This window comes from Tachyglossus aculeatus, chromosome 1, assembly GCF_015852505.1.
Source record: "Tachyglossus aculeatus isolate mTacAcu1 chromosome 1, mTacAcu1.pri, whole genome shotgun sequence".
Classification (NCBI taxonomy): domain Eukaryota; kingdom Metazoa; phylum Chordata; class Mammalia; order Monotremata; family Tachyglossidae; genus Tachyglossus; species Tachyglossus aculeatus.
Window position 1 is genome coordinate 165784830 of NC_052066.1, and position 25884 is coordinate 165810713.

At 44.6% G+C, this 25884-nt stretch overlaps 1 protein-coding gene across 3 annotated transcripts; it reads left to right on the top strand.

The window, feature by feature from the left end:
• Positions 1–533: 533 nt before the first annotated feature.
• GTF2A1 (general transcription factor IIA subunit 1) lies at positions 534–25650 on the top strand. Of its 3 annotated transcripts, none has more exons than XM_038743296.1 (9): positions 534–634; positions 4636–4737; positions 9720–9930; positions 10815–10879; positions 16928–17003; positions 17566–17699; positions 18073–18393; positions 23695–23784; positions 25532–25650. In XM_038743296.1, exons 1-9 carry the CDS (start codon positions 605–607, stop codon positions 25637–25639), a joined length of 1137 nt encoding a protein of 378 aa, XP_038599224.1. In that variant the 5' UTR covers positions 534–604; the 3' UTR covers positions 25640–25650. The 3 variants fall into 3 exon arrangements, with proteins under 3 accessions (XP_038599224.1, XP_038599222.1, XP_038599223.1); XM_038743294.1 differs by lacking the exon at positions 534–634 and adding an exon at positions 2010–2326; XM_038743295.1 differs by lacking the exon at positions 534–634 and adding an exon at positions 2010–2326 and having other exon boundaries at positions 10818–10879.
• Positions 25651–25884: the final 234 nt, after the last annotated feature.

Below are 25884 nucleotides of genomic sequence, written 5' to 3' on the forward strand. Positions count from 1 at the left end.
CATATTTATTACTCTATTTATTTATTTTATTTTGTCAGTATAGTGGCCTGGGGGGTCACCCAGGGGCGGGAGGCACTTCCGCCTCGGGCGGTGTCACGCGCGCCGGGCTCGACGCCTCCAGCGGCCGCGTGACGTAGCGGGGCGGCGGCTCTTCTCGCGCGCGCCCCCCCGCCCCTCCCAGGTCTCGCGATGTCTGGCGCGCCCCCGCCCTGCCCCTGTTCGTCGGCGGCGGCGGCGGTGGGAGCTCGCGCAGCTCGTCGGCTCGCTATATAAAGGGGAAAGCGGGCGGAGAGGACGGCTGGTGGCTGCAGCCCGTGGCGGCGGCGGCGGTGGCGGCGGCGGCTTCGCTCCTTTTCCCGGCCCTCGGGGCGGGGGGAAGGGGACTCCTTCCCCGGCCCCCGAAGGGTGCCTGACATTTTTCTTCATTTTGAGGGTTAATCTCGTGTTTTGTTTTTTTTTTGACTCTGGGAGGAACCTCTCCCCTCCCCCCCCGCCCCCTCCCTCCACCTCTGGGACGCGATTTTTGTTTTTTTTTTTTCCTCTAAACTCGCGGTGATCTCGGTGCATTTTTTTTTTTTGACTTTTTTTTTTTGTGTGTGTGGAAATGGCGAACTCGGCAAATACAAACCCCGTGGTAAGGATGTGACTCGGGGACCGGCGGGGGCCTCCCGGCGACGGAGGTGGAGGAGGAGGCGGTGGCAACGACGTCGGGGGCGGAGAGGACCCCGGCTTTCGGTCGCCCTCTCGCCTCCCCCGGTCGCCATCGCCTCTTCCTTCCCTTCCCGCCGAGCGAGGCGGAGGTGGGGGGGGGCGGGGGGGAGGCAGGGATGCGGGGCGGCGGGAGCGGGGGGGTAAATCGAGGCAGAACCACCCCGGTGAAGCCCTCCGAGGCCCCCCCCCACCCCCGTCCTGGGGCACGGGGACGATCCACGGCCTTAACGCGGAGGTGAAACGAGGCCTGCCTGGGGCCATTTTACGCGTCTTCTAACTCCAGGCGAAGGTCGAAAAGCACTCGTCCCGCTCCTTCAGAATCGCTAAAATGGCGAAGGGCGAACCCAAAAATCTCGCCCGACCGGCGAGAGGGGAGAGGAAAAAAAAAACAAACCCACACGGACCCAGGTAACCGTCCCACCACCACCACCACCACCACCACCACTCCGGCCTTCAACGTGGCCGCGTTGCCCCCCCTCCGCCCCTTCCCCTCGCATTGGTTCGCAAAAAAATCAGGCACATAAATAACCTTTGCCGTCGCCGAAGCAGCGCCATCACCGACCTCCTTCCCCCCCCCATCCAAAAGTCTCCTTTAGTGACAATAATAAAAGCATCGAACCGAGCGCCCCGACTGACCAACGCCAAACGCCGTCCCCAGGACCGTTACCGTGGAGACTCGGCCCCCCTGGGTCGGCCACTTCTCCCCGAGAGACAGAGAGGACAGACACACAGAGAGAGACAGAGGAAAAAAAGGACCGATCCATCATGGCTGCTGCTGCTTTTCCGTCCCCGCTCCTTGTGGTCCTCCTCCCTTTGGCTGCCCTGTTTATATAGAGCCATTGCCGCTCTCTAATATAGACTCTGCCAGGATGGGAAGGTGCTTTTCAGGCCTACGTCACCGCCTCTCCATTTAAACACCAGATCGGGCTTTAAATAGTGAGAGCCGCGGCAGCCGGCGGGGCTGGGAGGTGCGGGCTCCTCAGTGCAGGGCCGGGGACGCGGGGAGCCCCCTCCCCAGCCTTGGGGGGGCGGTGGGGGGAACGACGACTCTGTCTCTAACAGAGTCACCGCCCCCCCCCCGTTAAAAGTGTCGGCTTTCGATCAAGGGTGCGAGGTGACGGGTGTCCCCGCGATTTCGGGCCTGCTGCGATATGCGAAACTCGTTTTATTATTTTTTGCATCTAAGAGGAACTCCCCCAAACCGTCCGCCCACCCCCACCCCCCCCCCCACCAGCCTGCAAATTAACTTTCTCCGGGTTTCAGGTGAAGCGATAGGGCAGAGAAAAGGTTGCCCCCCAGCCCCCTTTAGGGGGGGGGGATCTGCAAACCCCTCTTTTGCTTAAACACAGGGCTTGAAACAATAGGGACCCTCTCTTCCGAGAGGCTAGTTAAGAGCCATTGCGTTGACCGATGCTTTTCGACTCGGTTAGAAATCGTCTGTCGTAAAAAACGAAATACTACATTTTTCTAAAGTTCTGGGGGTGGTAAGAGGGTTTCAGACACGGTTTAAGAAGGTTTCAGGCCCTGGCGAGGGATTTCAGCCACGTTAGTTTGATGGCACTCTAATTCAGGAATGCTCTTTGTGAGTGGTGGCCAACAGACATCTGGTTTTGTGGTAAGAGTGATAATCATCATTCTGATATTTAAGGGCTTACTGTGTGCCAAGCGTTGGGCTAAGCTGGCTGGGGGAATTGATACAAGATCATCAGGCCAGGCACCATCTCTGTCCCATTTGGGGTTCCCCGTCTAAACCGATGGAGATTCATTTGAAAATCAGCCATTATTTCCTTTCCACCTTTTTCTCCCTTCTGCGTTTTAATAAGGAAGAATTCCAGGTGACTAAATATTCCAGTGAATACAGTTTGAACGTGAAAACAGCAGCTTCCGATATCGCGCATAGCAAAAACAAATGTTGCCAATTATCGACCCCTTGGTGTAAGAATGTTATTCCACGTCATACTATAGAAAGTCCAGGATTTCCTTAAAAAAATCCTTCTGTTCTAATTTTTATGGACTCTTTTAATAGGATGATTTAATTCGTCTCTCCAGATTTGCCTTATGGAGGGCTCGGTTATTTTCTTGTACTCAAGCTAAAATACTTATTCAGCCCAATGTCAGCAGTCTTGAGATGCATTGCTGCTTCATCCAGAAGGGAGTGAAACCTCTGTCCCAGAATCGTTATTTTTGAGACAGAGGCTGTTTTCATAGTAACCTTGTATCCTGTCACTGTGTTTGTTTTTAAAATGTCACCTTACCAAATGCCTTATTTTGCAAGCGTCAATACTTTGCTTTCGTTGAGAATAGACTCCCACGAGAAATTGTTTTGGAACGTACACTCCATAACGTCTGTAAAATCAGATTTGTGTGATCAATTTCAGTATAAAACTGATGAACAGGGAACAATCAAGTGGAGGAATTTGATCACTGCTTAGTCATTTGCTTTGGAAACTATTCATTTCTTTGATGACAATGTTAAATTGATGAATCATGAGTGAACTTGTATATGCCCTTTGGGGGAGAATGCTTTTCCAAGGCTAGGTTTTTGGGTTTTTTTGTTGTTTGCTTGTTGTTGTTTTTTTGTTTCCTCCAAAGCATCATTCCTCTTTAGGTAAACCCTTGATTGGCAGCTCCAGGGTAGCTTTAGTATTTGCAAGCATTTGCTAAATGCAGAGATGTTTGTTTAAATGCAGAGATGTTTGTTTTGGGTTTACATAGTATCTTTCCTTCAGAGAGCTCCAGAGTAATAAAGAGGGTGGATTTCCATTTTCTTTCTGTCCTAGGAGTCTGCCTTGGCGCTTCTGAGGTTACTGTTCCTTAGGGACAGATAGATGATTAACAGTGAAGAAGATGAGCTGGCATTCAGTATGTCAGGTGGTGGACCTGCGATGCGAAATGAATGGAAAAAAATCTAAAAATCTTACTGTGCTGAAAAAAAGTATAGGGAATTTAGGGTAAACCTTTCATTATTTAAAATTCCCCTTTTTCCTGTCTTGCTTCGACAGTACCTCGAGGGAGAAACATTCTCATATTCATGTTACAGAGTATGTGAGTTAGAGATAGAGGGTAATTTAAACCCTTTGTTTGGGCTACTGTATTCCCATCCCTGTCCATACACTAAAGACAGTGAAAACCGTGTCCCTTTTTATTGGCTTGGAATTATCACTTGTTCTGGGAAGTAATGTCAGTTACAGGAATCTCAGTAATCATTACAATCTAGAAAGGCTGAACTGACAGAGGTAATCAATTTAGTTCACAGTGAATATACAGAGACTTCTTACAATTGGCCAAAAATGGGTGCCCAGAAAGGTGGAGAAAGGGATACGGGACCTGACCGAGGAAACGATGGCATTCTCACATGTCTTGTCTTATGCTGTCAAGTCGTTTCCCTCGGCAAACTGCCAAAAAGCCAACGTGTTAGGCCACCCTATATTCCTTTGGTGGGTTTTCCTTTTTCTGTGAAATCCTCCCAGTCTGATCAGTAGCAGGATAATAATTAGAGAAGCAGCATGGCTTAGTGGAAAGAGCATGGGCTTGGGAGTCAGAGGACGTGGGTTCTAATCCCGCCTCTGCCACTTTTCTGCTGTGTGGCCTTGGGCAAGTCACTTAACCTCTGTACCTCAGTTACCTCATCTGTAAAATGGGGATTAAAAGTGTGAGCCCCATGTGGGACAACCTGATTACCCTGTATCTACCCCAGTATTTAGAACAGTGCTTGGCACGTAGTAAGCACTTAACAAGTACTATCGTTATTATTATTATTATTATCTCTTTATGGACCCATTTAACGAAAGCATAGAGTTACCCCTAAAGACAGTGTACCAATCATACAAAACCCAAATATGCTTTAATTAAATCCTAATGCTAGGATTCCCCCCCACCCCATTCACCCGTCAAACCACTTATTTTTCTCTCTTTTTCTTAAAGCCCAAGTTATACCGATCTGTGATTGAAGACGTCATCAATGATGTTCGAGAAGTGTTTTTGGATGATGGAGTAGATGAGCAAGTCCTCCTGGAACTGAAAACAGTGAGTTATTTTCTTCCAAAACACTTGTAAAGTTGGCTTCCATGTTTATCTAATGATCAGATGATTTAGATTTCCCGGAACAGGAATTTTAATTTCCACCAGCCTCCATCAGTGGAATTTGCTGTAGTCCTACATGTTGGCCTTTGGTTTGAAGTTACGTGTGATGGTAAATGTGATGTTTCGTGTGTTAAATGGGTCAAGGTACCAGTAGAAAGAATGAATAATACGGTCAATCAATCAGTGGTATTTATTGAGCCCTTATTGTGTGCAGAGCACTGTAGGAAGCACTTGGGACAGTAAAGAGTTGGTAGACATGTTCCCTGCCCATGAGGAGTTTACAGTCTAGAGGACTGGTTTTAATTTACTAATTTTTCAGCTAGATCTAGATTGATTGACTTTGGCCAGTAGTGATTTTTGAATGTGGTTCTTTTTGTTTGTTTCTATGTGTGTTCAGGTGACCTGGATTTTTCAGCTAGGGTTCACTTATGGTCTTATTAACCATTCTAGTCATGCGGTGTGCTGGTTGGTGAGGTTGTTGCATTTTTATTAATAACCATCATTTTTACTATTCTCCTTTGCCCAAAACAAATATTACTTTTTCTTGATGAGGTTTCTTTCTTTTACTGTCTGGACAGACTCTCATGGAAAACCTCCATGGCTTCTTTGAGGTAGAAGAATTTTTTTGTACTAATGTCCATCTCCCCCTCTAGACTCTAAGCTCATAGTGGGCAGGGACTGTCTGCCTACTCAGTACTATTCTTTCCCAAGTGCCTAGTGCAGTGCTCCGAACACAGTAAGCACTCAAATACTGTTGATTGATTGATTCATTTATAATCCTGAGTAATTCTTAAGTAATATAAAGTCCTGGAAAGAAATAGTGTGAAAACAACTGCTCTTTTGTATATTGGACTGTTCAAAGAATAAAGATTAGATAGCTGAAGAATATCCATCTACCTAGGTTTTGAGGAACACCGCACTTCTCCAACTAGAAGCAGCATGGCCTATCGGGAACAGCATGGACCTGGGCCCTAATATTGGCTTTGCCAATTGCTTGGTATATGACCTTGGGCAAGTCACTTAAAGTGTCTATGTGTCAGTTCTCCTATTCTCCCTTCTACTTAGGCTTTGAGCTCCATGTGGGACAGGGACTTTATCCAATGTAATTAACTTGTACCTGTCCCAGTACTTAGTACAGTGTTTGACACATAGTAAGCCTATATGCCAGGGAATGTGTTTGCTAAGTCTGTTGTATTCTCCCAAATGCTTAGAACAGTGCTCTGCACACTGTAAGTGTTCAATAAATAAGATTGAGTGAATGAATGAACAGTTCTCTGCATACAGTAAGCTCTCAGTAAATACAATTGATTGATTTGTAAGCACCTAACAAATACTGTTGGAAATGATGCCATCTGACGCTGGGAGTTGTCATTTTGTTGCTGCATATTCATGGCGATCCTTGCACCTGTAGTTGCCACAGGAGAATTTTTATTCATGTGGGCTTTTTGGGTTTTTGTGGTGATAAGTAGTTGGGTTTGCTCCAAAGTGAAGAGGTCATTTTTCTTAGATCTTTCAGTGGTGTGTCATTGAGCGTAAGCTCATTGTGGGCAGGGAATGTGTCTGTTGTTATTATATTGTAATCTCCTATGTGCTTAATATAGAGCTCTGCACACAGTAAGCACTCAGTAAATATGATTGACTGGCTGAGCCCTTATTGTTTACAAAGCACTGTACTACTAAATGCCTGAACTAAGCATCAGACTCAGGAATAGCCATCAGAAGGACAGTGATCAGTTTTAAACCTCTTTTCTAGGTCCCTTTTCTTGTGACAATCGTGTTCCTACATTGACTTAGCCTTAGAAAGGAGGGGGGCATTTCTAGTTCCCCTCCCCCATACCTTCTGGCTGACATTACATACCATACATTCATATTTTCCTTTTCCCACGATTCTTCTGTCTGCAACTGGCTTCCATTAACAAACCACTCATTGCCACTGCTTAATCTCTCAACAGTCCAAGATATAACACCCCCAATTGACACTAAAGCATTGCTGTGCCACCCACACACTGGGATAGAACTGCCACAGAATCTATTACTTATACTTTAGCTCATGTTCATATTCCCATTTTTTCCTCTTACCTATAAATTGCTTTAGTGTCTACCTACCCAAATCGTAATTATCTTTTTTTTTTTAAAGGGTAAGGGTCTTGTCTGTTTTCTCTCTCCCACAGATTTAGTACAGTGCTGTACACCCAGGTTGAGTCCTTTCCCTGGCCTAACACCGTCCCCCCACCCCCCCCAACACGCACATACTGCCAAAACAAAAGTCGGAGGGAGCTTTCAGGGAATCCTGGTTTGCCCAATCTTGGTTTTCTGGTTGGGGTGGTGCATTCAGACAATTGCTGGTGGGTGACCTTCATCTCTTTCTCCCCCTCACCCCCACCCAGAGGTAGAAGCCTGGTGAGGCTGCCCTGTGCTAGCACTACTCTGCTGTAGTGCTGCTCTTGTTCTTTGGCTCAGGTCCATGTGGTTGTGGAGGAGACTGATTTTATTGGTTATTGGAGGACTGCTGCTGTTGGAGGCCCTTTCTGGGGCCTGTTATGCTCTTTTTTTTTTTCCCTCCCCCCCTTGCCCTTGTTTTCTGTGAGTGAAAAGTACCTCACCTAACCCATCCAGAGACCATCTGAGTATTGTATTCAACAAAGGGTCACCAAATGGGGGAGAAGTACACAGGTTTCTGCTGCCTTGAAGCTTCCAGAGATCTTCAGAGTTTGTGGCCACAGGTTGCATTCATTCTTCCCACTGTCATCCCATAGGGCACAGGGCAGGCTGGGCAAGAGTGTACATGGTTCCCTGCAAAGTTTACACATGCACATATCCTGTTGGCGGTAGGATGCAGCTTTCCCTCTGAACCATTTTAGTCTGGGCAGGGTGTATCCTGAATTGCCAGAGACTAGCCAAATTGCCCTATTGAATTTTCATGGAGAAAGTATGCAGGAAATATTCTCACAAATAGCAGTAACCAGTGTTTGTGAACTTATTTACTTCCCAAGTGCTTAGAGCAGTGCTCTGCATGTAGTAATAAGTACCAATGATTGATTATTTATACCAATCCCCAGCACGTCTGCATGTGTGTATTTAACTGTATAGTTTATCTTGATTTCTTTCTTTGTAAATATTTTTTATCTCTTTCTCCATTAGAGGGTAAGCTCTTCATGAGCATGAGGTGGTTCACTTCTTTGTTGTATCCTTCAGAAGTGCCAGGTACAGTGGGGGTAGGAGATGTCACTACCTCATTTTGCATTTAAGTGCTTAGTATTATGCACTGCACCCAGTGGATACTCAATAAATATTGCCATTAATCAGTTGCATTTATTGGGTGCTTACTTTGTGCAGAGCACTGTACTAAGTGCTTGGGAGTACAATACAGTAGAGTTGGTAGACACATTTCCTGCCCAGAACGAACTCACAGTCTACTCAGTCTCATGGCTGTGACCTCTCAAACTGAAGGACAACTCTACTATTTGTAAACGGTTTGGCAAGTACACAAGAAAGAAAATTTTTGTGCACAGCAATCTTACAGTCTCCCGAAGGAAACACTGTGATAGAACACCACTTACAAATAGCGGGAGCAGGAGCAAGGACATGAATGAGTTAAGTCCTACAGTGAATATATCAAGATGAAATATCAGACTAGATAATATACCCAAGGGCTGAGAATGGTATTTAACAATCAATTGATGGTATTTTTTGAGTGTGTACTATGAGCAGAACACTATACTAAGTGCTTGGGAAAGTACAACAGAATGAGCGGACATGATCCCAAATCCAGTAACAGTGTTCTTATTTATAATGGGGCGGGGGTGTGTGTGGCAGGTGTGTGTGTGTGTTTGTGTGTGTGTGTGTGTGTGTGTGTGTGCACGCTTTCATCCATCACTAAGTTGTTAGTTGAATTTCAGATGAACAAATTCAGGGTTGGTTGAGATTATTATTCATAATAGTAATGGTAGTGTTAAAGTAATTACCATGTGCCAAGCGCTGGATAGATACAAATTAATTGGCTTGGACACAGCCCCTGTCCCACAATCCTAGGGGTAAGGAGAACAGAAACTCCCCATTTTAAGACTGGGGTACTGGAGGCCCAGATTTGCCCAAGGTCACACAGCAAGTAAATTGCAGAGTTGGGATTAGAGCCCAGGTCCTTTGACGGAGCTGCGGAGACTAGTGAGTAGAGCATAGACCTGGGTGTCAGAAAGACCAGGATTCTAATCCTGCCTCTGCTGCTTGTCTGTTGTGTGACCTTGGGCAAGTCACTTGGCCAAGTTCCTTCATCTATAAAATGAGGATTAAGACTGTGAGTTCCATGTGGGACAGGGATTATATCCAACCTGATTAGCTTGTATCTACCCCAGTGCTTAGAACAGTTCTTAACAAATACCACAATTACTGCCAGACCCAGGCTTTGTCCACTAGGCCATGATGCTTCTCAGTAAGTGATTTTTCTTTTTTGAGGGAGGGAGGGGAGAGAGACAGCTCTTGAGAGCAAACATAAAATCTTCATAAGAATCAAGAGGGGAAAGAAGGTAATCAAGTAAAATTTTTAAAAGGATTTACGTGTTGATATGGATGGAATAAATTGACATGATTACCTTTTTGCTGGAGTGTTGCTTGAATCTGAAAATAGAAGCTTGAGTAGTATACTAGTCACAACCCTTCCCTCCCAGATATCCAGTACTCTTCTCAGTGTAGCAAGTTAGTACAGAAAAACAAAGCAGTTAAAGTGGGGAGGTGGGTGGGCAGGGAATATGGATTGACCTAGGATCATCAGCCAAATAGAAAAAAAAATCTCTCCCTCTTTGTCATTGCCAATTATTTTAAATTAATGAAAAACTGCAGTTTAAAATGAGGGCCAAGTGCAGTGTGCTTGAATTCTTTCCTCCTAGTTTTATCTACAGTTGTTATATATTTTTTTTAACAAATTTCAGTTATGGGAGAACAAACTGATGCAGTCCAAGGCGGTGGATGGGTTTCATTCAGAAGAGCAGCAGCTTTTGTTGCAAGTGCAGCAGCAGCAGCAGCAACAGCAGCAGCAGCAACAGCATCATCATCACCATCACCACCAGCAAGCACAACCGCAGCAGACTGTGCAGCCACAATCTCAGACGCAACAGGTCCTCATCCCAGCGTCTCAGCAAGGTAAGAGTCATTTTCTAAGGGAGAGGGGAGACAGGTTAGTTAGGTAAATCACTTCATCTTGGCCAGAGGATCGGAGCCGATTTGAAAAGCTTCACTGGCTGTCCTGTCGGAGAGGATAATGGCTTCTCTCCATTCCTCTCCGGGGCCCCTGTGGAAGGTAACCCTTGTTTTGCTGATCACTGTCCTCTGCTGGCGGAATCACACCAACTAAAGCATGGGGTAATAAATTTTGGGGCCATTTTCTTAAAAATGAGCATGCTCAGGGAACCTAAAAGAAATATACAGGATAAGTTGAGGGTTTACTCTTTTTCTTGGAAGAAATTTGTTTAAAAATTCAGAGGGTTTCCAAAGGTTGTGGAAATGTATCTAGATCATGAAGTAGATTGGTATCCCTGAACCTCAGTTGACCCAAACCTGTGAAGAGGTTCTAATTTATTAAGCCAGTTGAAATGGCATGAGTGAAAATACTAAAGACTGATCTTCCCATGGTCTTCAGCTCCGCTGCCTGGATTTTACTTTCAAATTGACTGAAACTTGCCTCTTGTCATTCATGGATTATTGGGATGTTGGCAGTGTCCTTTTCTGAAATTTGAAGAATGAATATGCTGATTCACATATATCTAAGTGTGTTGCTTTCTGGGGCTCGGGGTGGTAGATGAAGAGGAGAGGTGGGGCAGTCAAAGTTGACCTTTAGTTTGTCCTCTTTTTGCCTGGGATATTATGGTTCTTTATGAGGGAAGAAATTAATGAGTAGTTTGAAAATCCCAGTGGTACCATACCATTTTGAATTGGAGATACACTATTCTTTGTGTTGGAGTATTCGATCACCCTGATCTCTCTCTCTCTCGCTCTCTCTCTCTCGCTCTGTCTCTCATTGTTTCTAGCAGCACCTCAGCAAGTTATTGTTCCAGATTCTAAGCTGATACAGCATATGAATGCTTCAGGCATGGTAAGGCACCAGTGTGGCAATGTTGATGGGTTTCCAGTTGATTTTCTTCATGATACTGTTTTGATTGTGTAAGACCCTGTGTAACAGCTATGTAAAAAATCAAGAACAATACAAAATAGCTAAATTTTGAGGGAATGACTTTAAGGTTTTCAGCAATGAATCAAGGTAGGTTTTGATGAAAGGAAAGCAGACTTTTGCATTATGAGCTGTTGCTTCTTGTGTTTAGCATTGCCGTACTCACTAGACAGACATTCTTCCAGAAGAAGGAATTATCTTCAAATATCCCAGCCATCTTTCAGAGTGCCACCTTTGAGAGCGAGCCTGGAAACAGAATGGTCTAGGTCCAGGATGGAGGAGGTTTCACCTTGAGTGACTTTCCTTCACTTTCCTCCTTCCCCCTTCCCCAAATGTTCCCTGCCCTCAAAGGAGCTTTCGACTACATTATAGTGAACCCCCCAAGGTCTCTGACAGAATATCCAAGAGCGGGGTTCTGCGGCTGTGGTTCTAGGTCCTCAAGCTTGAGGGACCATGTCAAATTCCCTCCTTTGTATTCCTTCCCAGTGCTTCGTTGAGCTCTGCACACAGTAAGTGCTTAATACCTTCCTTTAATTTTCATCTTTTCTTCCCCCCGATGATCCCATTGCCATTGACACCACCACCCTCCCCTTGACCCAAGCCCCCAGCCTCGACTATTCCTTCTCTCTGTGTGTCTGTCTTTCTCTCTCTTTACACCCACTCAGTCACCAAATCCTGTTTGTTCTTTCATGACAACCCCTGCAGAAGCCACCCCTTCTTCTCCTTCCAAACAGCCACCATGTTGGGCCAGATGTTTTTTTGAATATCATAGTTTTGTGCAAAGCTTCCCCAACTCTGACAGCCGAACTCATGGTTTTGGGCCCAGAGGTGGTTGGGGGAGCGTCTTCCATTTAGTGTGGCTCTTAGGCAAAACGAAGGTTGCCGACCCTGACCTGAATCAAAACATTTCAGTCACCAGTCATTGTACATACATTTGATTGGTCTCAAAGGAGAATGTGTAACTGTTGCTCTTTGGGGAAAGCGGTTCTACTGTCTGTCTTCTGACCAGTCGTAGTATTTGAGTGCTTACTGTGTACAGAGCACTGACCTCAGTGATAGGGCAATGGCTTTAAAGAATTCAAGCATGAACTGTTTTAGCAGCCTGTGTGAAACTCCACTTCCAAAAGGACAAGCAATTTTTACTATGAAGCTAAGCTTTTTCAGTGTGAATTCTATTACAGGTTATAGTTGATAGAACTAAATCAGTCTACCAGAAGAGGGAGACATGGTATCTTCTTAGGAAGAAAAGACAACCACTTCTTGTGAAGTTGAATTCAACTCTTTTTTTGAGCAGCTGAAAATCAAATTCAGTCCATGCACTCAGAAGTGTGGTGTGACCATGGAACTACCAGTTGAACTGTTAGGCATATCAGAGTAAGTTCCTTGATGGTGGATTGTGGATGGTGGGTGTGTCTGCCAATTCTGGTATATTGTACTCTCCGAAGCCAAGAGTACAGTGCTGTGTACGCATTAAGCGCTCAATAGCTACCACTGATTGAGACTGAAATTTTTTTTTTTAGTTCACATCAAGTCTTTCAGCTTGCAAAAGGTGTGAAGAGGTAGGCCTGAGTATTAGTGTTATCAAAATGATTTTTAAAAAGTCAGATTTCAGTTTTTTCCCTTAAGGCACACCCTCACATTCACTGTCTTTGAATTACCCTGTAAATACTGGAATGAATTAGGCTCTAAGAGTGTTGGTAGAGAAGTGTATTTCAAGACCTTAACATAAAGAATCTTCATGTGTTGATTAAAATGTGGGAAATAGGGTGGCATAGGAGGGAGATCACTTGTCATCCTGTCTCTGTCTCATGTCCTCTTTTTTCCTGAGAAGGGGAAATGGACTGGGAACGTAAGTACCTTGTGTGCAGGGAGCATATTTTGTGCTTCCGTTAGACTTCCTCCAGTTCTTAGTGCAGTATGTTGGCTTGGGGAAGAGCATTGCTAAAGTTGCACTTACCCCAGGCCTCTTTGGGCTGAGGTTCTCTGTAGGATAAGAATGGGTGGCCCCAACTCCCCACTTCTCTCCCATTCCCTTGTTCCCCTAGGCACAATTCCCCGAAGTATGGAGGTTACCTGCAGCAGCGGGTCACTTCATTGTTCCAAGGAAGTACAAGAGTTTTATTCAGGAGTCTTTGGACCATGCAAGAACAGGAATGCATTCACTGTGGAATAGACTTTTCAAAAGACCATTTTTTCCACTGACTGACTTTTTATAATCATTTTTCTTGTTCTTAGAGGAGCCTTATCTGGTCCTTCTTACACTGTGTCTGTTGGAAATTCCCAGGGAGTAGGAATCATGTCTACTACCAACTCTATTATATTGTATTCTCCAAAGCGCTTAGCACAGTGCTGTGTGCATAGCAATAACCGATGAATACCGTGTAACAAAGCTTGCCTTTGAATGCTAAGCCAAATGTGGCGTTTCTCCTGTTGATCTGTTCTTAGTAGATTGGGTAGCTGCACAGATTCCATACCTTGGGAACTTAGTTGTTTCTGATGAGGGCTACAAGGACATATGCGTATTCACCTTCGTACCCACACAGGCATACCCTGTGGTACAGCTGGGTTGTGGTCCTTCAAAGTGTGATATCTTGGTTATGTTTTCCCAAAAACTTAAGCATTACCTCTGGAAAAGTAATGTACAATTCCTTCACTTGGTGTATACCTTAGTGGTAAACATCACCCAGTGGTAACATTATCATTGCAGTACCAGATGAGATGTTGTAATATCGTTAAGAGTCTTTTTTCAGGAGACTGCCAGTTGTAGACACTTGCCTCACTGACTGCAGAAGTGGTTTCATCTCTAAAGTTTAAAGACAGAGTTTAACTTAAGTTCAACAGCAACTTTCTGGTTTCTTTTCTAAAGAACTTTTTTTTAATGGTATTTAAGTGCTTACTTATGTGTCAGGCACTGTTCTAAGTGCTGGGGTAGATAAAAGGTAATCAGGTTGGATGTAGTCCATGTCCGTCATGGGTATTGCAGTCTTAATCCCCATTTTACAGATGAGGTAACAGGCACAGGAAAGTGGTTTGCCCAATTTGTCACAGCAGAAAAGTGGCAGAACTGGGACCAGAACTCAGGTCCTTCTAACTTCGTAGGAGCCTGTTATCTGAGTACCTCTTCATGCCTGTGAGCCCCACTATTATCATATTTACCATTTCAACTGCTTTCTTGGAAACTAGTGCAAAACGTTTTACTTCTAAGATGCAGTATGGCATAGTGGAAAGAGCATAGGCCTGGGAATCAGAGGACCTGAGTTCTAACCAGCTCTAACACCTGTCTGTCGTGTGACCTTTGGGCAAGTCACTTCACTTCTTTGTGCCTCAGTTACTTTGTAAAGTGGGGTTTGACTGTAAGCCCCAACCCGATTATCTTGTATATCTACCCCTGCACTTAGTACCTGGCAAGTAGAGAGTGCCTAACAAATACCATTGAAAAAATAGCTGGTAATGGAAAAAAGCTCAACATAATTTGTTTCAGTATCTTCTAATGACATTGGTTGGCCAAAGTTCTCTGAGGTCCTCGCTGAACTCAGATATGCCCATCACCCATTTTTAAGTTGCCCCTTCAGTTCAGGGTCTATTTGACACCCTGAAAATTGGACACTAACTGAGCACAGAAACTCCTAGTGAACCTTATGTCAATTACTCATTCTCAGTCCAGGTTGGTGGGCTGACAGAGAGGAGCAGAAAGGGACTTACCTGTAGCACTCAGCTAGAATGCTGGGAACAGATTTAGCATATCTTGTGAGGTTAGACGTCAGATCATACCAGTTGAATTGAGGGGCGGTTGTAATTTGGGCTCTGCCTTCGTGTATGTCTCCATTTATATGCCCACAGAGGGACCCCTTTCTTTTACATGTACAGTCTTGCAGGTGTGGATTGCTTGAATCTCCGTGTCTGGCGGTCCAAGAGAAGTCTAAATAGACTAAGCCAGTTGGTGTTTGGCCAGTTTGAGTTGTCCATGGATCCCGGGGTGGGGTGGAATGGTAATTTCCAAATTATAAACCATAGAGTTTTAAAAACTCTTTCCATGGGTAATGATTATTTTGCACTTTGATTTTCCTTGTTATGCATAACCTTGGCCTCATGTTTAAAGAAAATTTCAACACTTCCAATGATGCCCCAGGAAAATAACCAAGAAAAAATGATCAATGGGTTCTAAAAAGTCAAAACTCCCCCTCTAACCCTTACTAGGGCATTGAACATAATGCCACATATATCGGCATCCTTTGGGGACATTCAGTCAATCAGTTGCATTTATTGAGCCCTTAACTGTGTTGAGAGAGTTGTAAAAAAGCATTTGGAAGAGTCCAGTAAAGTTGGTAGACTCAATCCTTGCCCTTGAGCCTATAGTCAAGCAGGGGAGACAGACATTAAAATTATGGGTAGGGGAAAACAACAGGGAAAAAAATCTCGGTACATGAGGGCTGTAGTGTTGGGGTTTAATAATGATGGCATTTGTTAAGCGCTTACTATGTGCAGAGCACTGTTCTAAGCGCTGGAGGGGTTACAAGGTGATCAAGTTGTCCCACGTGGGGCTCACAGTCTTCATCCCCATTTGACAGATGAGGTAACTGAGGCTCAGAGAAGTTGTGACTTGCCCAAGGTCACACAGCAGACATGTGGTGGAGTCGGGATTTGAACCCATGACCTCTGACTCCAAAGCCCGGGCTCTTTCCACTGAGCCACGCTGCTTCTCTAGCCACGCTGCTTCTCTAGCCACGGGTTTGTGCTTAGGGGGCGTGAACTTTAACGAGTAAGTGATGAAGAAGGGAAGCAGACGTGGTGAGTAGGTTGGGGATGTGAGAAGGGTTAGGGAAGCTTCATGGAGATTAGATTTCAGTTGGTCTTTGAAGATGGGGAGAGTGGTGGTCTGTCAGATATGAAGGCTTTAGTAGAAAATTGTGAAGGTAAAAAATGTAAATTTTGGTAGTCGAAATACTTGAGAAATTCAAATCAGAGTAATTTCTTAGGATTGTCTTAATTGTATATATTTTTTAAAACCATAGGATAAAGATCTGGAGAAGGGATTTCATTCTTATTTGCAGTTTGAACTTAACAAAAAGCAAAGTACCGACTTCACGGGCAGCACTTCTAGTTTGGCACGCTGAATCTCACCCCTGTAAGTAGTGTAGACATGAAGGGATTGTTTCATAGTTCAGGAAGAGTTGGAAGAAAATGTTAAAACTAAATCAATTGTATGTATATAGGGGCCACTTCCTGTAACACCATTAGACTAAAGTTTTGAGATTTCTTTTTTTTCTTACCATCTTCAAGAAAGGCGTCTTCAGCAATTGAAGATTAAGGATAAAGTAGTAACAATAAAAAGGTGGTTCTTTGTTTTGTTTTTTGAAGTAATGTATCATTATTGGCTAGAGAGCTAATGAAGTGGCTACTTAACCATGTGATTCTGATGCACCTTTACTGTCAGGATTTCTTCATGAATATTTGTCATCTTTGCATTTCGTCCTCCCTTCCCTGTCACATCTGTCCAACTGTTCTCCCCATCTTGAGTGTGTTACTGAAATCCCATCTCTGGAACGCCTTTCCTTCCCCGAGTAGTTCCTGCTCTTTCCACCCTCTACCACCCCTACTGTCACCTGAGCGCTTCTGTGCCACCTAAGCTCGAGGGGTTACTCATATTCCTCCACTCTCCCTCCTTTTTTTTTTTGTGTGTGTGTGTGTGTGTGTGTGTGTGTGTGTGTGTGTGTGTTCGTTCCATTCCTTCCTTCCTCTGCCTGAAATCGATGGGAGCGTTTGTCTCTGCCTTGAGCAGGTGAGCTCCTTGACGGCACAGCTCTTGTCTAGTAATACCGTTGGGCTCTCCCAAGTCTTTAATAAAGTGTACTACACACAGTAAGTAGGTCTTCAGTAAGTGGTTTGAATTGGTTGCACTATCACTTCGTTGTCAGATCTCCTCCCCCCAGATTGGAGGAAAATGATGACTCAAAAAATACGATTCTTTTTCAGAGTGCCGCAGCCACTGCAGCTACTTTGGCGCTGCCTGCCGGTGTTACTCCCGTTCAGCAGATACTGACTAATTCAGGTAATTCATTCACATAATTATGGAGAGGTTGTTGACGAGGAGGGGTCATGTGTGTGGTCACAGCTCCTCCACGAAGCAAAATAAAGTTGATTTGTTATGGGTTTGTTTTTTACCTTTCTGGGATTATCCTCATATTTTAATGAGAAGGTAATGTATGTGTTCAGTCCCCTGTAAAATACTGATTGCGTTTTGGCCATATTGCCAGGATAAGAACTGTTGTGTATTGTAAGAACTATGTATTGTTTTCTCCCAAGCACTTAGAGTGTTTTGCCCACAATAAGCACTCTGTAAATACTACAGATTGAAGAACTGAGGTGCCTTCCACTAATTAGCCTAAGGTGTCACCCAGGCAGATTTCCTTTGGAAACAGTAGACTAAGTAGCGTTAGTGCTTCAGAACAGTTTGATGGGAGAGGAGGAATAGAGAACTGTGAATGTTGATTTATGATGACCCGATACAGGATGTTTGAGGAACTCAGGCCCAAACATTACGTCAGTCATTTCAGTGGCCCAGAATCACTGTCATAAACTTTAATCCATGCAGAACTGTTTGATGTTCACAGGCCAGATCTTGCAAGTAGTTCGGACTGCCAACGGGGCTCAGTACATCATCCAGCCACAGCAGTCGGTGGTTCTGCAGCAGCAGGTCATTCCTCAGATGCAACCTGGTGGCGTGCAGGCTCCCGTCATACAGCAGGTAAAAGGTGGTGGGTCTGGCCCAATCTCTCTTCCCAGAGTTGAAAGCAATACAGAAACAGTTGGTCTTCCAGCAGACTCATCCTCCAAAACCTAGAGGTTAAGGATCTGAGTGGGGGTGGACGGTCAGTGTCGAGTTGGAGAAGGGGGAGCCAGATCCCTAGCAGTTGGTGGCCGCTTAAGATACTTGTGGCAAATTAGGGGCGTTGGCCAAAGAGGGGTCATCAGCTGTATGCCAAGGGGAGGAAAAGAAAGCAACGCAAAGTTGCCCACCTTTCCCGAAGTGTCGATGAAACACTAGCTGCAGTGACATCCAGGTTTCAGAATGTGTGCAGCAAGGTTGACTTGTGGTAAGCCATTTCCTTTTGTGTTAGGTTTTGGCCCCTATCCCTGGAGGGATTCCACCCCAGACAGGAGTGATCATCCAACCTCAACAGATCTTATTTACGGGAAACAAGACACAAGTGATCCCCACGACGGTGGCCGCTCCCACACCAGCCCAAGCACAGATCACCGCAACCGGCCAGCAGCAACCCCAACAGCAGCCCGCACAACCACAGGCTCCATTGGTGCTACAAGTAGATGGGGCTGGGGACACGTCCTCTGAAGAAGATGAGGATGAGGAGGAAGATTATGATGATGATGAAGAGGAAGACAAAGAAAAAGATGGGGGAGAGGATGGGCAAGTTGAAGAGGTAAATCGCAGGATTTTGCGGTGGGGCGGTGGGGGAGCCTTAAGCCCTTCCAGTCACTTATGCTCATTATCAGAAGTTGTGCATGTTTCCTTGATTGTAATTATTATTATTAAAAATGATAATTATGATAATAGTATAAGTGCTCACCCTTGCCCCAAGCACTGCACTAAGCTCTGGGGTAGGCACAAGATAATCAAGTAGGACAGTCCCATTCCCTCTCTCTTCCCCCTTTTTCTTTTTTTCCCCATTAGGTGCTCATTATGTTTCAAGTACTGTTCTAAGCTTTGGGGTAGATATAGGTTAATCAGGTTGGACACAGGGGCTCACAGTTTAAGTGGGTGGGAAAACAGGCACTTAATTTCCATCTTACATTTGAGGGATTTGAGGCACTGAAGTTAAATGACTTGGCCAGGCTCACCCAGCAGGTGTGTGGCAGAGCAGGGACTAGAACCCTGGTCGTCTCGACTCCCATGTCCATGCTTTTTCCACTAGGCCAGACCACCTTTCCAATTTTTTTTTTTTTAACTCTTAGATGTAAATACTTCTGTCTGTGTACCTCCATCCCTCCTTAAAGTGTAAGCTTCCTAGGATTGTTTGCCAAGTGTTTAGTGTATTATTCTCAGTGAACCCTCAGTGAACAATATGCATAGTGCATGGGGGTTGCGATCTAAGGGCTAGCAAGAGTTGTTGTCATATTCCCAGTTTACAGATGAGGAAACCACTGCCCAGTGAGTGAAGTGCAAATACCTTGAGATTTGCCCAAGGTCAGACAGCAGGGCAATAGCAGAGCTGGGGTAAGAACCCATATCCCCTGCCTCCCATCCCCCTGTTTTTCACAGTAGGCTGTAATTGCCTCTTTGCTTTGAAATGAGAAAATGACTGAAATTTTAATTTTATTAGAAGACTTGTATAAGCTTGAAGGAAAGCGGGGTGGTTGCTTTTTGATTTTTAAATGGTATTTAAGTGCTTACTATGTTCCAGACACTATACTAAGCGGTGAGGTAGGTACAAGCTGATCAGGTTGCACACAGACCATGTTCTCCGTGGGGCGCAAGGTTTTAATCTCCATTTTACAGATGAGATAACTAAGGCACAGAGATGTTAAGTGACTTACCGAAGGTCACACAAAAGACAAGTGTCAGAGCCAGGATTAGAACCCAGATCCTGTTTCCTAGGACTGTGTTGTAACTGTTCGGCAACACTGCATCTGAATTTCAGTGGTGGTTTTTTTTTTTAATTTTTTGAGTAAATTCAGTTTGGGTATAATCAAATATCTATCACCTGCCTCTTGAAGCAGCATATAATAGTGTTTTCTAGCTCAATCGTCAATCGGTGGTATTTATTAATTGGTTACTATGTGCATGGCACTGTGCTAAGCATTTAGCACTCTACTTAAGTGCATCTAAAGTGTGGGTCAGTGTGGGACAAACTTTTACAGGATAAATATTAAATCTTAATCCTTGAGAAGCAGTATGGCCTAGTGGATAGAGCATGAGCCTGGGAGTCAGAAGGACTTGGATTTTAATCCCAGTCCTGCCACTGGTCTGCTGTGAGACCTTGGGCAAGTCACTTAACTTCTTTGGGCCTCAGTTGCCTCATTTTTAAAATGTAGATTAAGACTGTGAGCCCCATGTGGGACATGGATTATTTCCATCCTGACTATCTTGTATCTACCCAAGTGCTTAGTACAGTGCCTGGCACATAGTAAGCACTTAAGTACCATTAAGAAAAAAATCCATCTATCAGATTTGAGTGGAGAAAGTGGAGTCCCCGAAATGGCAAAAGCTTGGAGGTGAAGAGTTGAATCAATATTGCAAATTAATTTCTGAATAAATCCCCAGTAGGTCCTGTTGTAACAGACTGATGTAGTCCATTCCTCGACTGATCACATTTATTTATTTATGCTTCGGTTGTCATTTCCGAAGAGCTCACTCTTTTATCTCACTTTGCCAAATCAGTTCAGTCTAATCCTCCGAATGACTCCCAATGACTTGCTGAAGATCTCAATGTGGGTAAAGCCCACCCTCCATCTTCCCTCTTTTTCTCCCCTCTCCTAGGAATTAACATTTTTTCTTCTTTTTCCCTTGGCACACAATGTAATTCTTCAGTCAAATGTTTTATATTTACAAAATACTTGGCAATAAGATAATTTTCACAGTCTTTTGGGTGTTACCAGTAGTAATATTTCCTTTTCTGTGGTACATAAAAGGTTGTGACATCAGGATACTAAGTTTTGGCCTAGCCAAGACTGTAATTTAGTCCTTCTTTAGTCCTGCATTCTTTCTTTCTCCACTTCTAGCATGTTGAATAATTTTATAATTTCTTTCTTCAGATCTCTAAAATATTACACTAATACTCTTTCCAAAGCATAAACAAATGCTTCATCTTTCACCTGGATTTGTGCCATCCCTTATGGTTCTCTCTGAATCTGGCCTTCTCTATCCCCTTATTCAGAATGCTTGTTTCCTCAGAATTATTCCCTTACCCATCAGTCACACCAAATGTATCATCACACTGTTCCAGCCTCAAGCTTGAGAGGCTACCCAGAGCTGCTTATTGCCGGGCTTTCTTATTGCTCAGGAAATCACGTCAAACTGATCACCATCCGGTCCCACCTTCAAGCTCTGAAGACCATCTTCAGACAGCTTCTTAGCTCTGGGATTTCTTATTACCTTGCTGCCATTGCCTTCTGTCAGGCGAGCTGTTGCTTTAAAAAAAAATGCTTGGGTATCTGCATTTAAGCAATAGGGACACTTCAGGTAGTTCAATGATCATCATACACTGTCTCCATTCATTCATTCAATCGTATTTATTGAGCACTTACTGTGTGCAGAGCACCGTACTAAGCGCTTGGGAAATACCAGTTGGCAACATATAGAGACGGTCCCTACCCAACAACGGGCTCGCAGTCTAGAGGGAGGAGACAGACAACAAAACAAAATATGTGGACAGGTGTCAAGTCATCAGAATAAATAGAAATAAAGCTAGGTGCACATTATTAACAAAATAAATATGTACAAGTAAAATAGAGTAATAAGTCTGTACAAACATACACAGGTGCTGTGGGGAGGGGAAGGAGGTAGGGCTGGGGGAATTGGGGAGGAGGAGAGGAAAAAGGAGGCTCAGTCTGGGAAGGCCTCCTTGAGGAGGTGAGCTCTCAGTAGGGCTTTGAAGGGAGGAAGAGAGCTAGCTTGGTGGATATGCAGAGGGAGGGCATTCCAGGCCAGGGGGGAGGACGTGGGCCAGGGGTCGACAGCGGGACAGGCAAGAATGAGGTACAGTGAGGAGGTTAGCGGCAGAGGAGCAGAGGCTGTGGGCTGGGCTGTAGAAGGAGAGAAGAGAGGTGAGGTAGGAGGAGGCGAGGTGATGGAGAGCCTTGAAGCCAGGAGTGAGGAGTTTTTGCTTGATGCGTAGGTTGACTGGTATCCATTGGAGGTTTTTGAGGAGGGGAGTAACATGCCCAGAGCATTTCTGCACAAAGATGATCCAGGAAGCAGCGTGAAGTATAGACTGAAGTGGGGAGAGACAAGAGGATGGGAGATCAAAGAGGAGGCTGATGCAGTAATCCAGTCGGGATAGGATGAGAGATTTAACCAGCAAGGTAGTCGTTTGGATGGAGAGGAAAGGGCGGATCTTGGCGATGTTGCGGAGGTGAGACTGGCAGGTTTTGGTGACGGATTGGATGTGAGGGTTAAAGAGAGAGCGAAGTCGAGGATGACGCCAAGGTTGCGGGCTTGTGAGACGGGAAGGATGGTAGTGCCGTCTACAGTGATGGGAAAGTCAGGGAGAGGGCAGGGTTTGGGAGGGAAGGTAAGGAGTTCAGTCTTGGACATATAGAGTTTTAGATGGCAGGCAGACATCCAGATGGAGATGTCCTGAAGGCAGGAGGAGACCCGAGCCTGAAGGGAGGGAGAGAGAGCAGGGGCAGAGATGTAAATTTGGGTGTCATCAGTGTAGAGATGATAGTTGAAACCGTGGGAGCGAATGAGTTCACCAAGGGAGTGAGTGTAGATAGAGAACAGAAGGGGACCAAGAACGGATCCTTGAGGAACCTCTACAGTAAGGGGATGGGAGGGGGAGGAGGAGCCTGGAAAGGAGACTGAGAATGAACGACCGGAGAGATGAGGAGAACCAGGAGAGGACGGAGTCTGTGAAGCTAAGGTTGGATAGCATGTTGAGGAGAAGGGGGTGGTCCACAGTGTCGAAGGCAGCTGAGAGGTCGAGGAGGATTAGGATGGAGTAGGAGCCGTTGGATTTGGCAAGAAGGAGGTCATTGGTGACCTTTGAGAGGCCAGTTTCGGTGGAGTGTAGGGGACGGCATTCACATCCAAAAGACAAATCCACCCAACCCCCTCACTTGCCACATGTGACTCTCCTAGGTTCTTGATGGCCCAGCAGGAGACGGGGGCAAAAGGAACTTGGATCATCTCGCCATCATCTCAAGTTTCTCCCTCATTTGAGAAATCTTGGCTTGGAGGTTCTCTATCAGCCAACTCGTTCTGGCCCATTATCCTGTTCTCCTTCTACCTACTTTCTCCTCTCCTTCCTCGTAAAGTGTGTCTCACTCACAACTCTTCTGTCACTGCTCAGGGCATTTCTCCTGAGCGGAGCTCCTCAACCAATGTTATTTATTGGTGATTACTGTGTGCAGAGCACTGTACTAAGTACTTGGGGAAAGTACAGTACAACTGGGTTAGTAGATGTGATCCCTGCCTACAAGGGACTTACGGTCTACAGTATACATTAAATTATACAGCGTCTTCCAAACTCCCATCTCACACACCACTTCAATCTCTAAAGCCTTTCTGCAAAGATCCATTGTCTGACAATTCCCCTTCTGGCCAAATCTTTCCTTTTTGACATTTGTATCTATGCTCATGGTCTTTAATCTATTGGTAATGTGTTAACCTGTCTTTGAATAGATTCTAGCGGTGTGATGGTGGTATTAAGCCTTGCTAAACACCGGTGTAGATAGATCAAATGGGGGCCTCACAATCTTTTATATAAAGACAATGAGAATGAAGAGCACTAAGCTTTTACAAGAACAGGGACCTTCTCTTCTGTGTGTCTCTATTCTCAAGGACCTAGTGCAGTGTGCTGTCAACCCAGTAGGTGTTAAATGCCACTGGTGATATTGTAGGAGCCAAAGTGGAATCCAGAGGATCAGTGGGATCCTTTCTTGTGGTGAGTGTACTCTCTTTCGTGTGGAATGCAAATCACCCTTTGTGCTCCCTGAACCTTAGCAAAATTCAAAGCTGGTCATACCCGTGATGACAGTCAACTTCTTCATTTCTTTTCTAGGAGCCCCTTAATAGTGAAGATGATGTGAGTGATGAGGAAGGCCAAGAACTGTTCGACACAGAAAATGTTGTGGTGTGCCAATATGATAAGGTAAAAAAAAAAAAAAGCACTTATAGTACACCTATGAATTGAATATTTGCATTGTATTGAACTTAACTACTTCTCATGGTGGTGCCATTTATGATTCCACATGTAGTTGGACACTAGGCCAGCTAGGGACCAGATTCTCCCCATCCATTCCCTGCATCGCCCACACCCCGCGCTGTAAAATCTTTGAGTATCGTAAAACACAAAGGTGTGAATGAGCCTCATCTTGTGTGCCAAGGTGGCAGGAACACAGGTAGTAGTAGTCTTAGTTTCTTCAACCCTCCAGGAGAGAAGGGTTATGGGAGGGGGAGTGTAATGGGTTCTCAGGTTTGCTGCTTGGCTTCTGGTTTGATTTCTGAGCTCCCTGGGAGTGTCTTCAGGTTCTGGAAGAACTGGGTCTTGATTGTGCTCCTTATTTAAACAGAAAATAAAAATACTCTTTTCCCTGAAGTCAGTGTTCTACCATTTAAAATTCTGGTTTCTAGACTGTGAGCCCGTTGTTTGGTAGGGACCATCTCTATATGTTGCCGACTTGTAATAATAATAATGATGGCATTTAGTAAGCGCTTACTATGTGCAAAGCACTGTTCTAAGCGCTGGGGAGGTTACAAGGTAATCAGGTTGTCCCACAGGGGGCTCGCAGTCTTAATCCCCATTTTACAGATGAGGTAACTGAGGCACAGAGAAGTGAAGTGACTTGCCCAAAGTCACACAGCTGACAATTGCCGGAGCCGGGATTTGAACCCCTGAGCTCTGACTCCAAAGCCTGTCCTCTTACCACTGAGCCACGCTACTTCCAAACACTTGTACTTCCCAAACACTTAGTACAGTGCTCTGCACACAGTAAGCGCTCAATAAATACGATTGAATGGTTTCCACTTTAATTTTCTCTTTGCAGTAAAACCTAGATACTTCAATAGAAAATACAGAGAACCTCCAAAAATATTAGATTGCCATTTTTTGCCTTACTGTTTTAGTATTCCAATTCTGTTTGTGTGAGAAAGAAAGAGAAATAGCTGTGAGTTGGGGCAAATAAGAAGATGCCAGTTTCTCATTCTCATTTGCCCGGTTGCAGATTTTTTGAGACCATGGCATTTTCCAGGATCAAGTTGTTGAAAATTTGGCCTTTCAGCATTTGTTCTGTACCTGTTTTTTTCATTTTTTGTTTTTTGGGGGTTTTTTTGAATTAATTACTGGCCCTGCTCTCCAGTGGGTGATGCGTAGTGTGTAAATGGGCCATAGGGTCACTTGGCAAATTCCTGGCTAACTTAAGTAGGCCATGACACCATTGTCTCTCGCTGTGTTGGCCTTTTCTATTTTTGTATGGCTCTACTTGGCCTGTGTTCATCTGTTGCACTGTGATGGTTGCAGTTAACTGCAGCAAGTCTGACCTCAGTTGTCGAAAAGCATCAACAGACCTATTTCGTTTTCTGACCAAGAAAGCGACGACCTCCCCTGTCCAGTAATCAGAATGTTGAGTAAATAGCATAATTTGACCTTGAATAAACACCAGTCTTATCAATACCCTTGAGTAAATTGCTGTAGACCTCGTTAAGGTGGTTTTAAAACCAACACTGTGGAAACTTTTAATATGATATGTTGCTGAGTAGGCTTTGATTTGGGCTCTAGAATTTGGAAGCTGGAATTTTCTCAAGGGTGTGCACTTAATGGACCATGTAAAATAATAATGATAATGGTATTTGTTCAACGCTTTTTAGTTCTCTTTCAGCTTGTACTTTGTTTGCTTTAGATACACAGAAGTAAAAACAAGTGGAAGTTTCATCTTAAGGATGGCATTATGAATCTTAACGGAAGAGATTATGTATTTTCCAAAGCCATTGGTGATGCCGAATGGTGAAAGCTTTTTTTTCTTTTTTTAAATAAAGCAAAAACTAAAAAAAAAAAAAAAAGACACCAGACAGGTTGAAACATGGGACATATATTTCAACCAAAATTTTCTTCTGCATGTCAGAAAAGAATGGTAGAAGCAAAGCTACTGGAACAAAGGTAGAGTGTGACACCACAGACACTACTACGTCAAGTGAGCAAGCCATGGGAGTGCAACACCTAGCATTGTCAGGGAGTTGGTTTTCTGTGTTTTGG

Coding starts and splice junctions, on each gene's coding strand:
- GTF2A1 (XM_038743294.1), top strand. CDS start 2,285: ATGCTCTTTGTGAGTGGTGGCCAACAGACATCTGGTTTTGTG. Junction 4,738..9,719: donor TCCTCCTGGAACTGAAAACA/GTGAGTTATTTT, acceptor AACAAATTTCAG/TTATGGGAGAACAAACTGAT. Junction 23,785..25,531: donor TGGTGTGCCAATATGATAAG/GTAAAAAAAAAA, acceptor TGTTTGCTTTAG/ATACACAGAAGTAAAAACAA.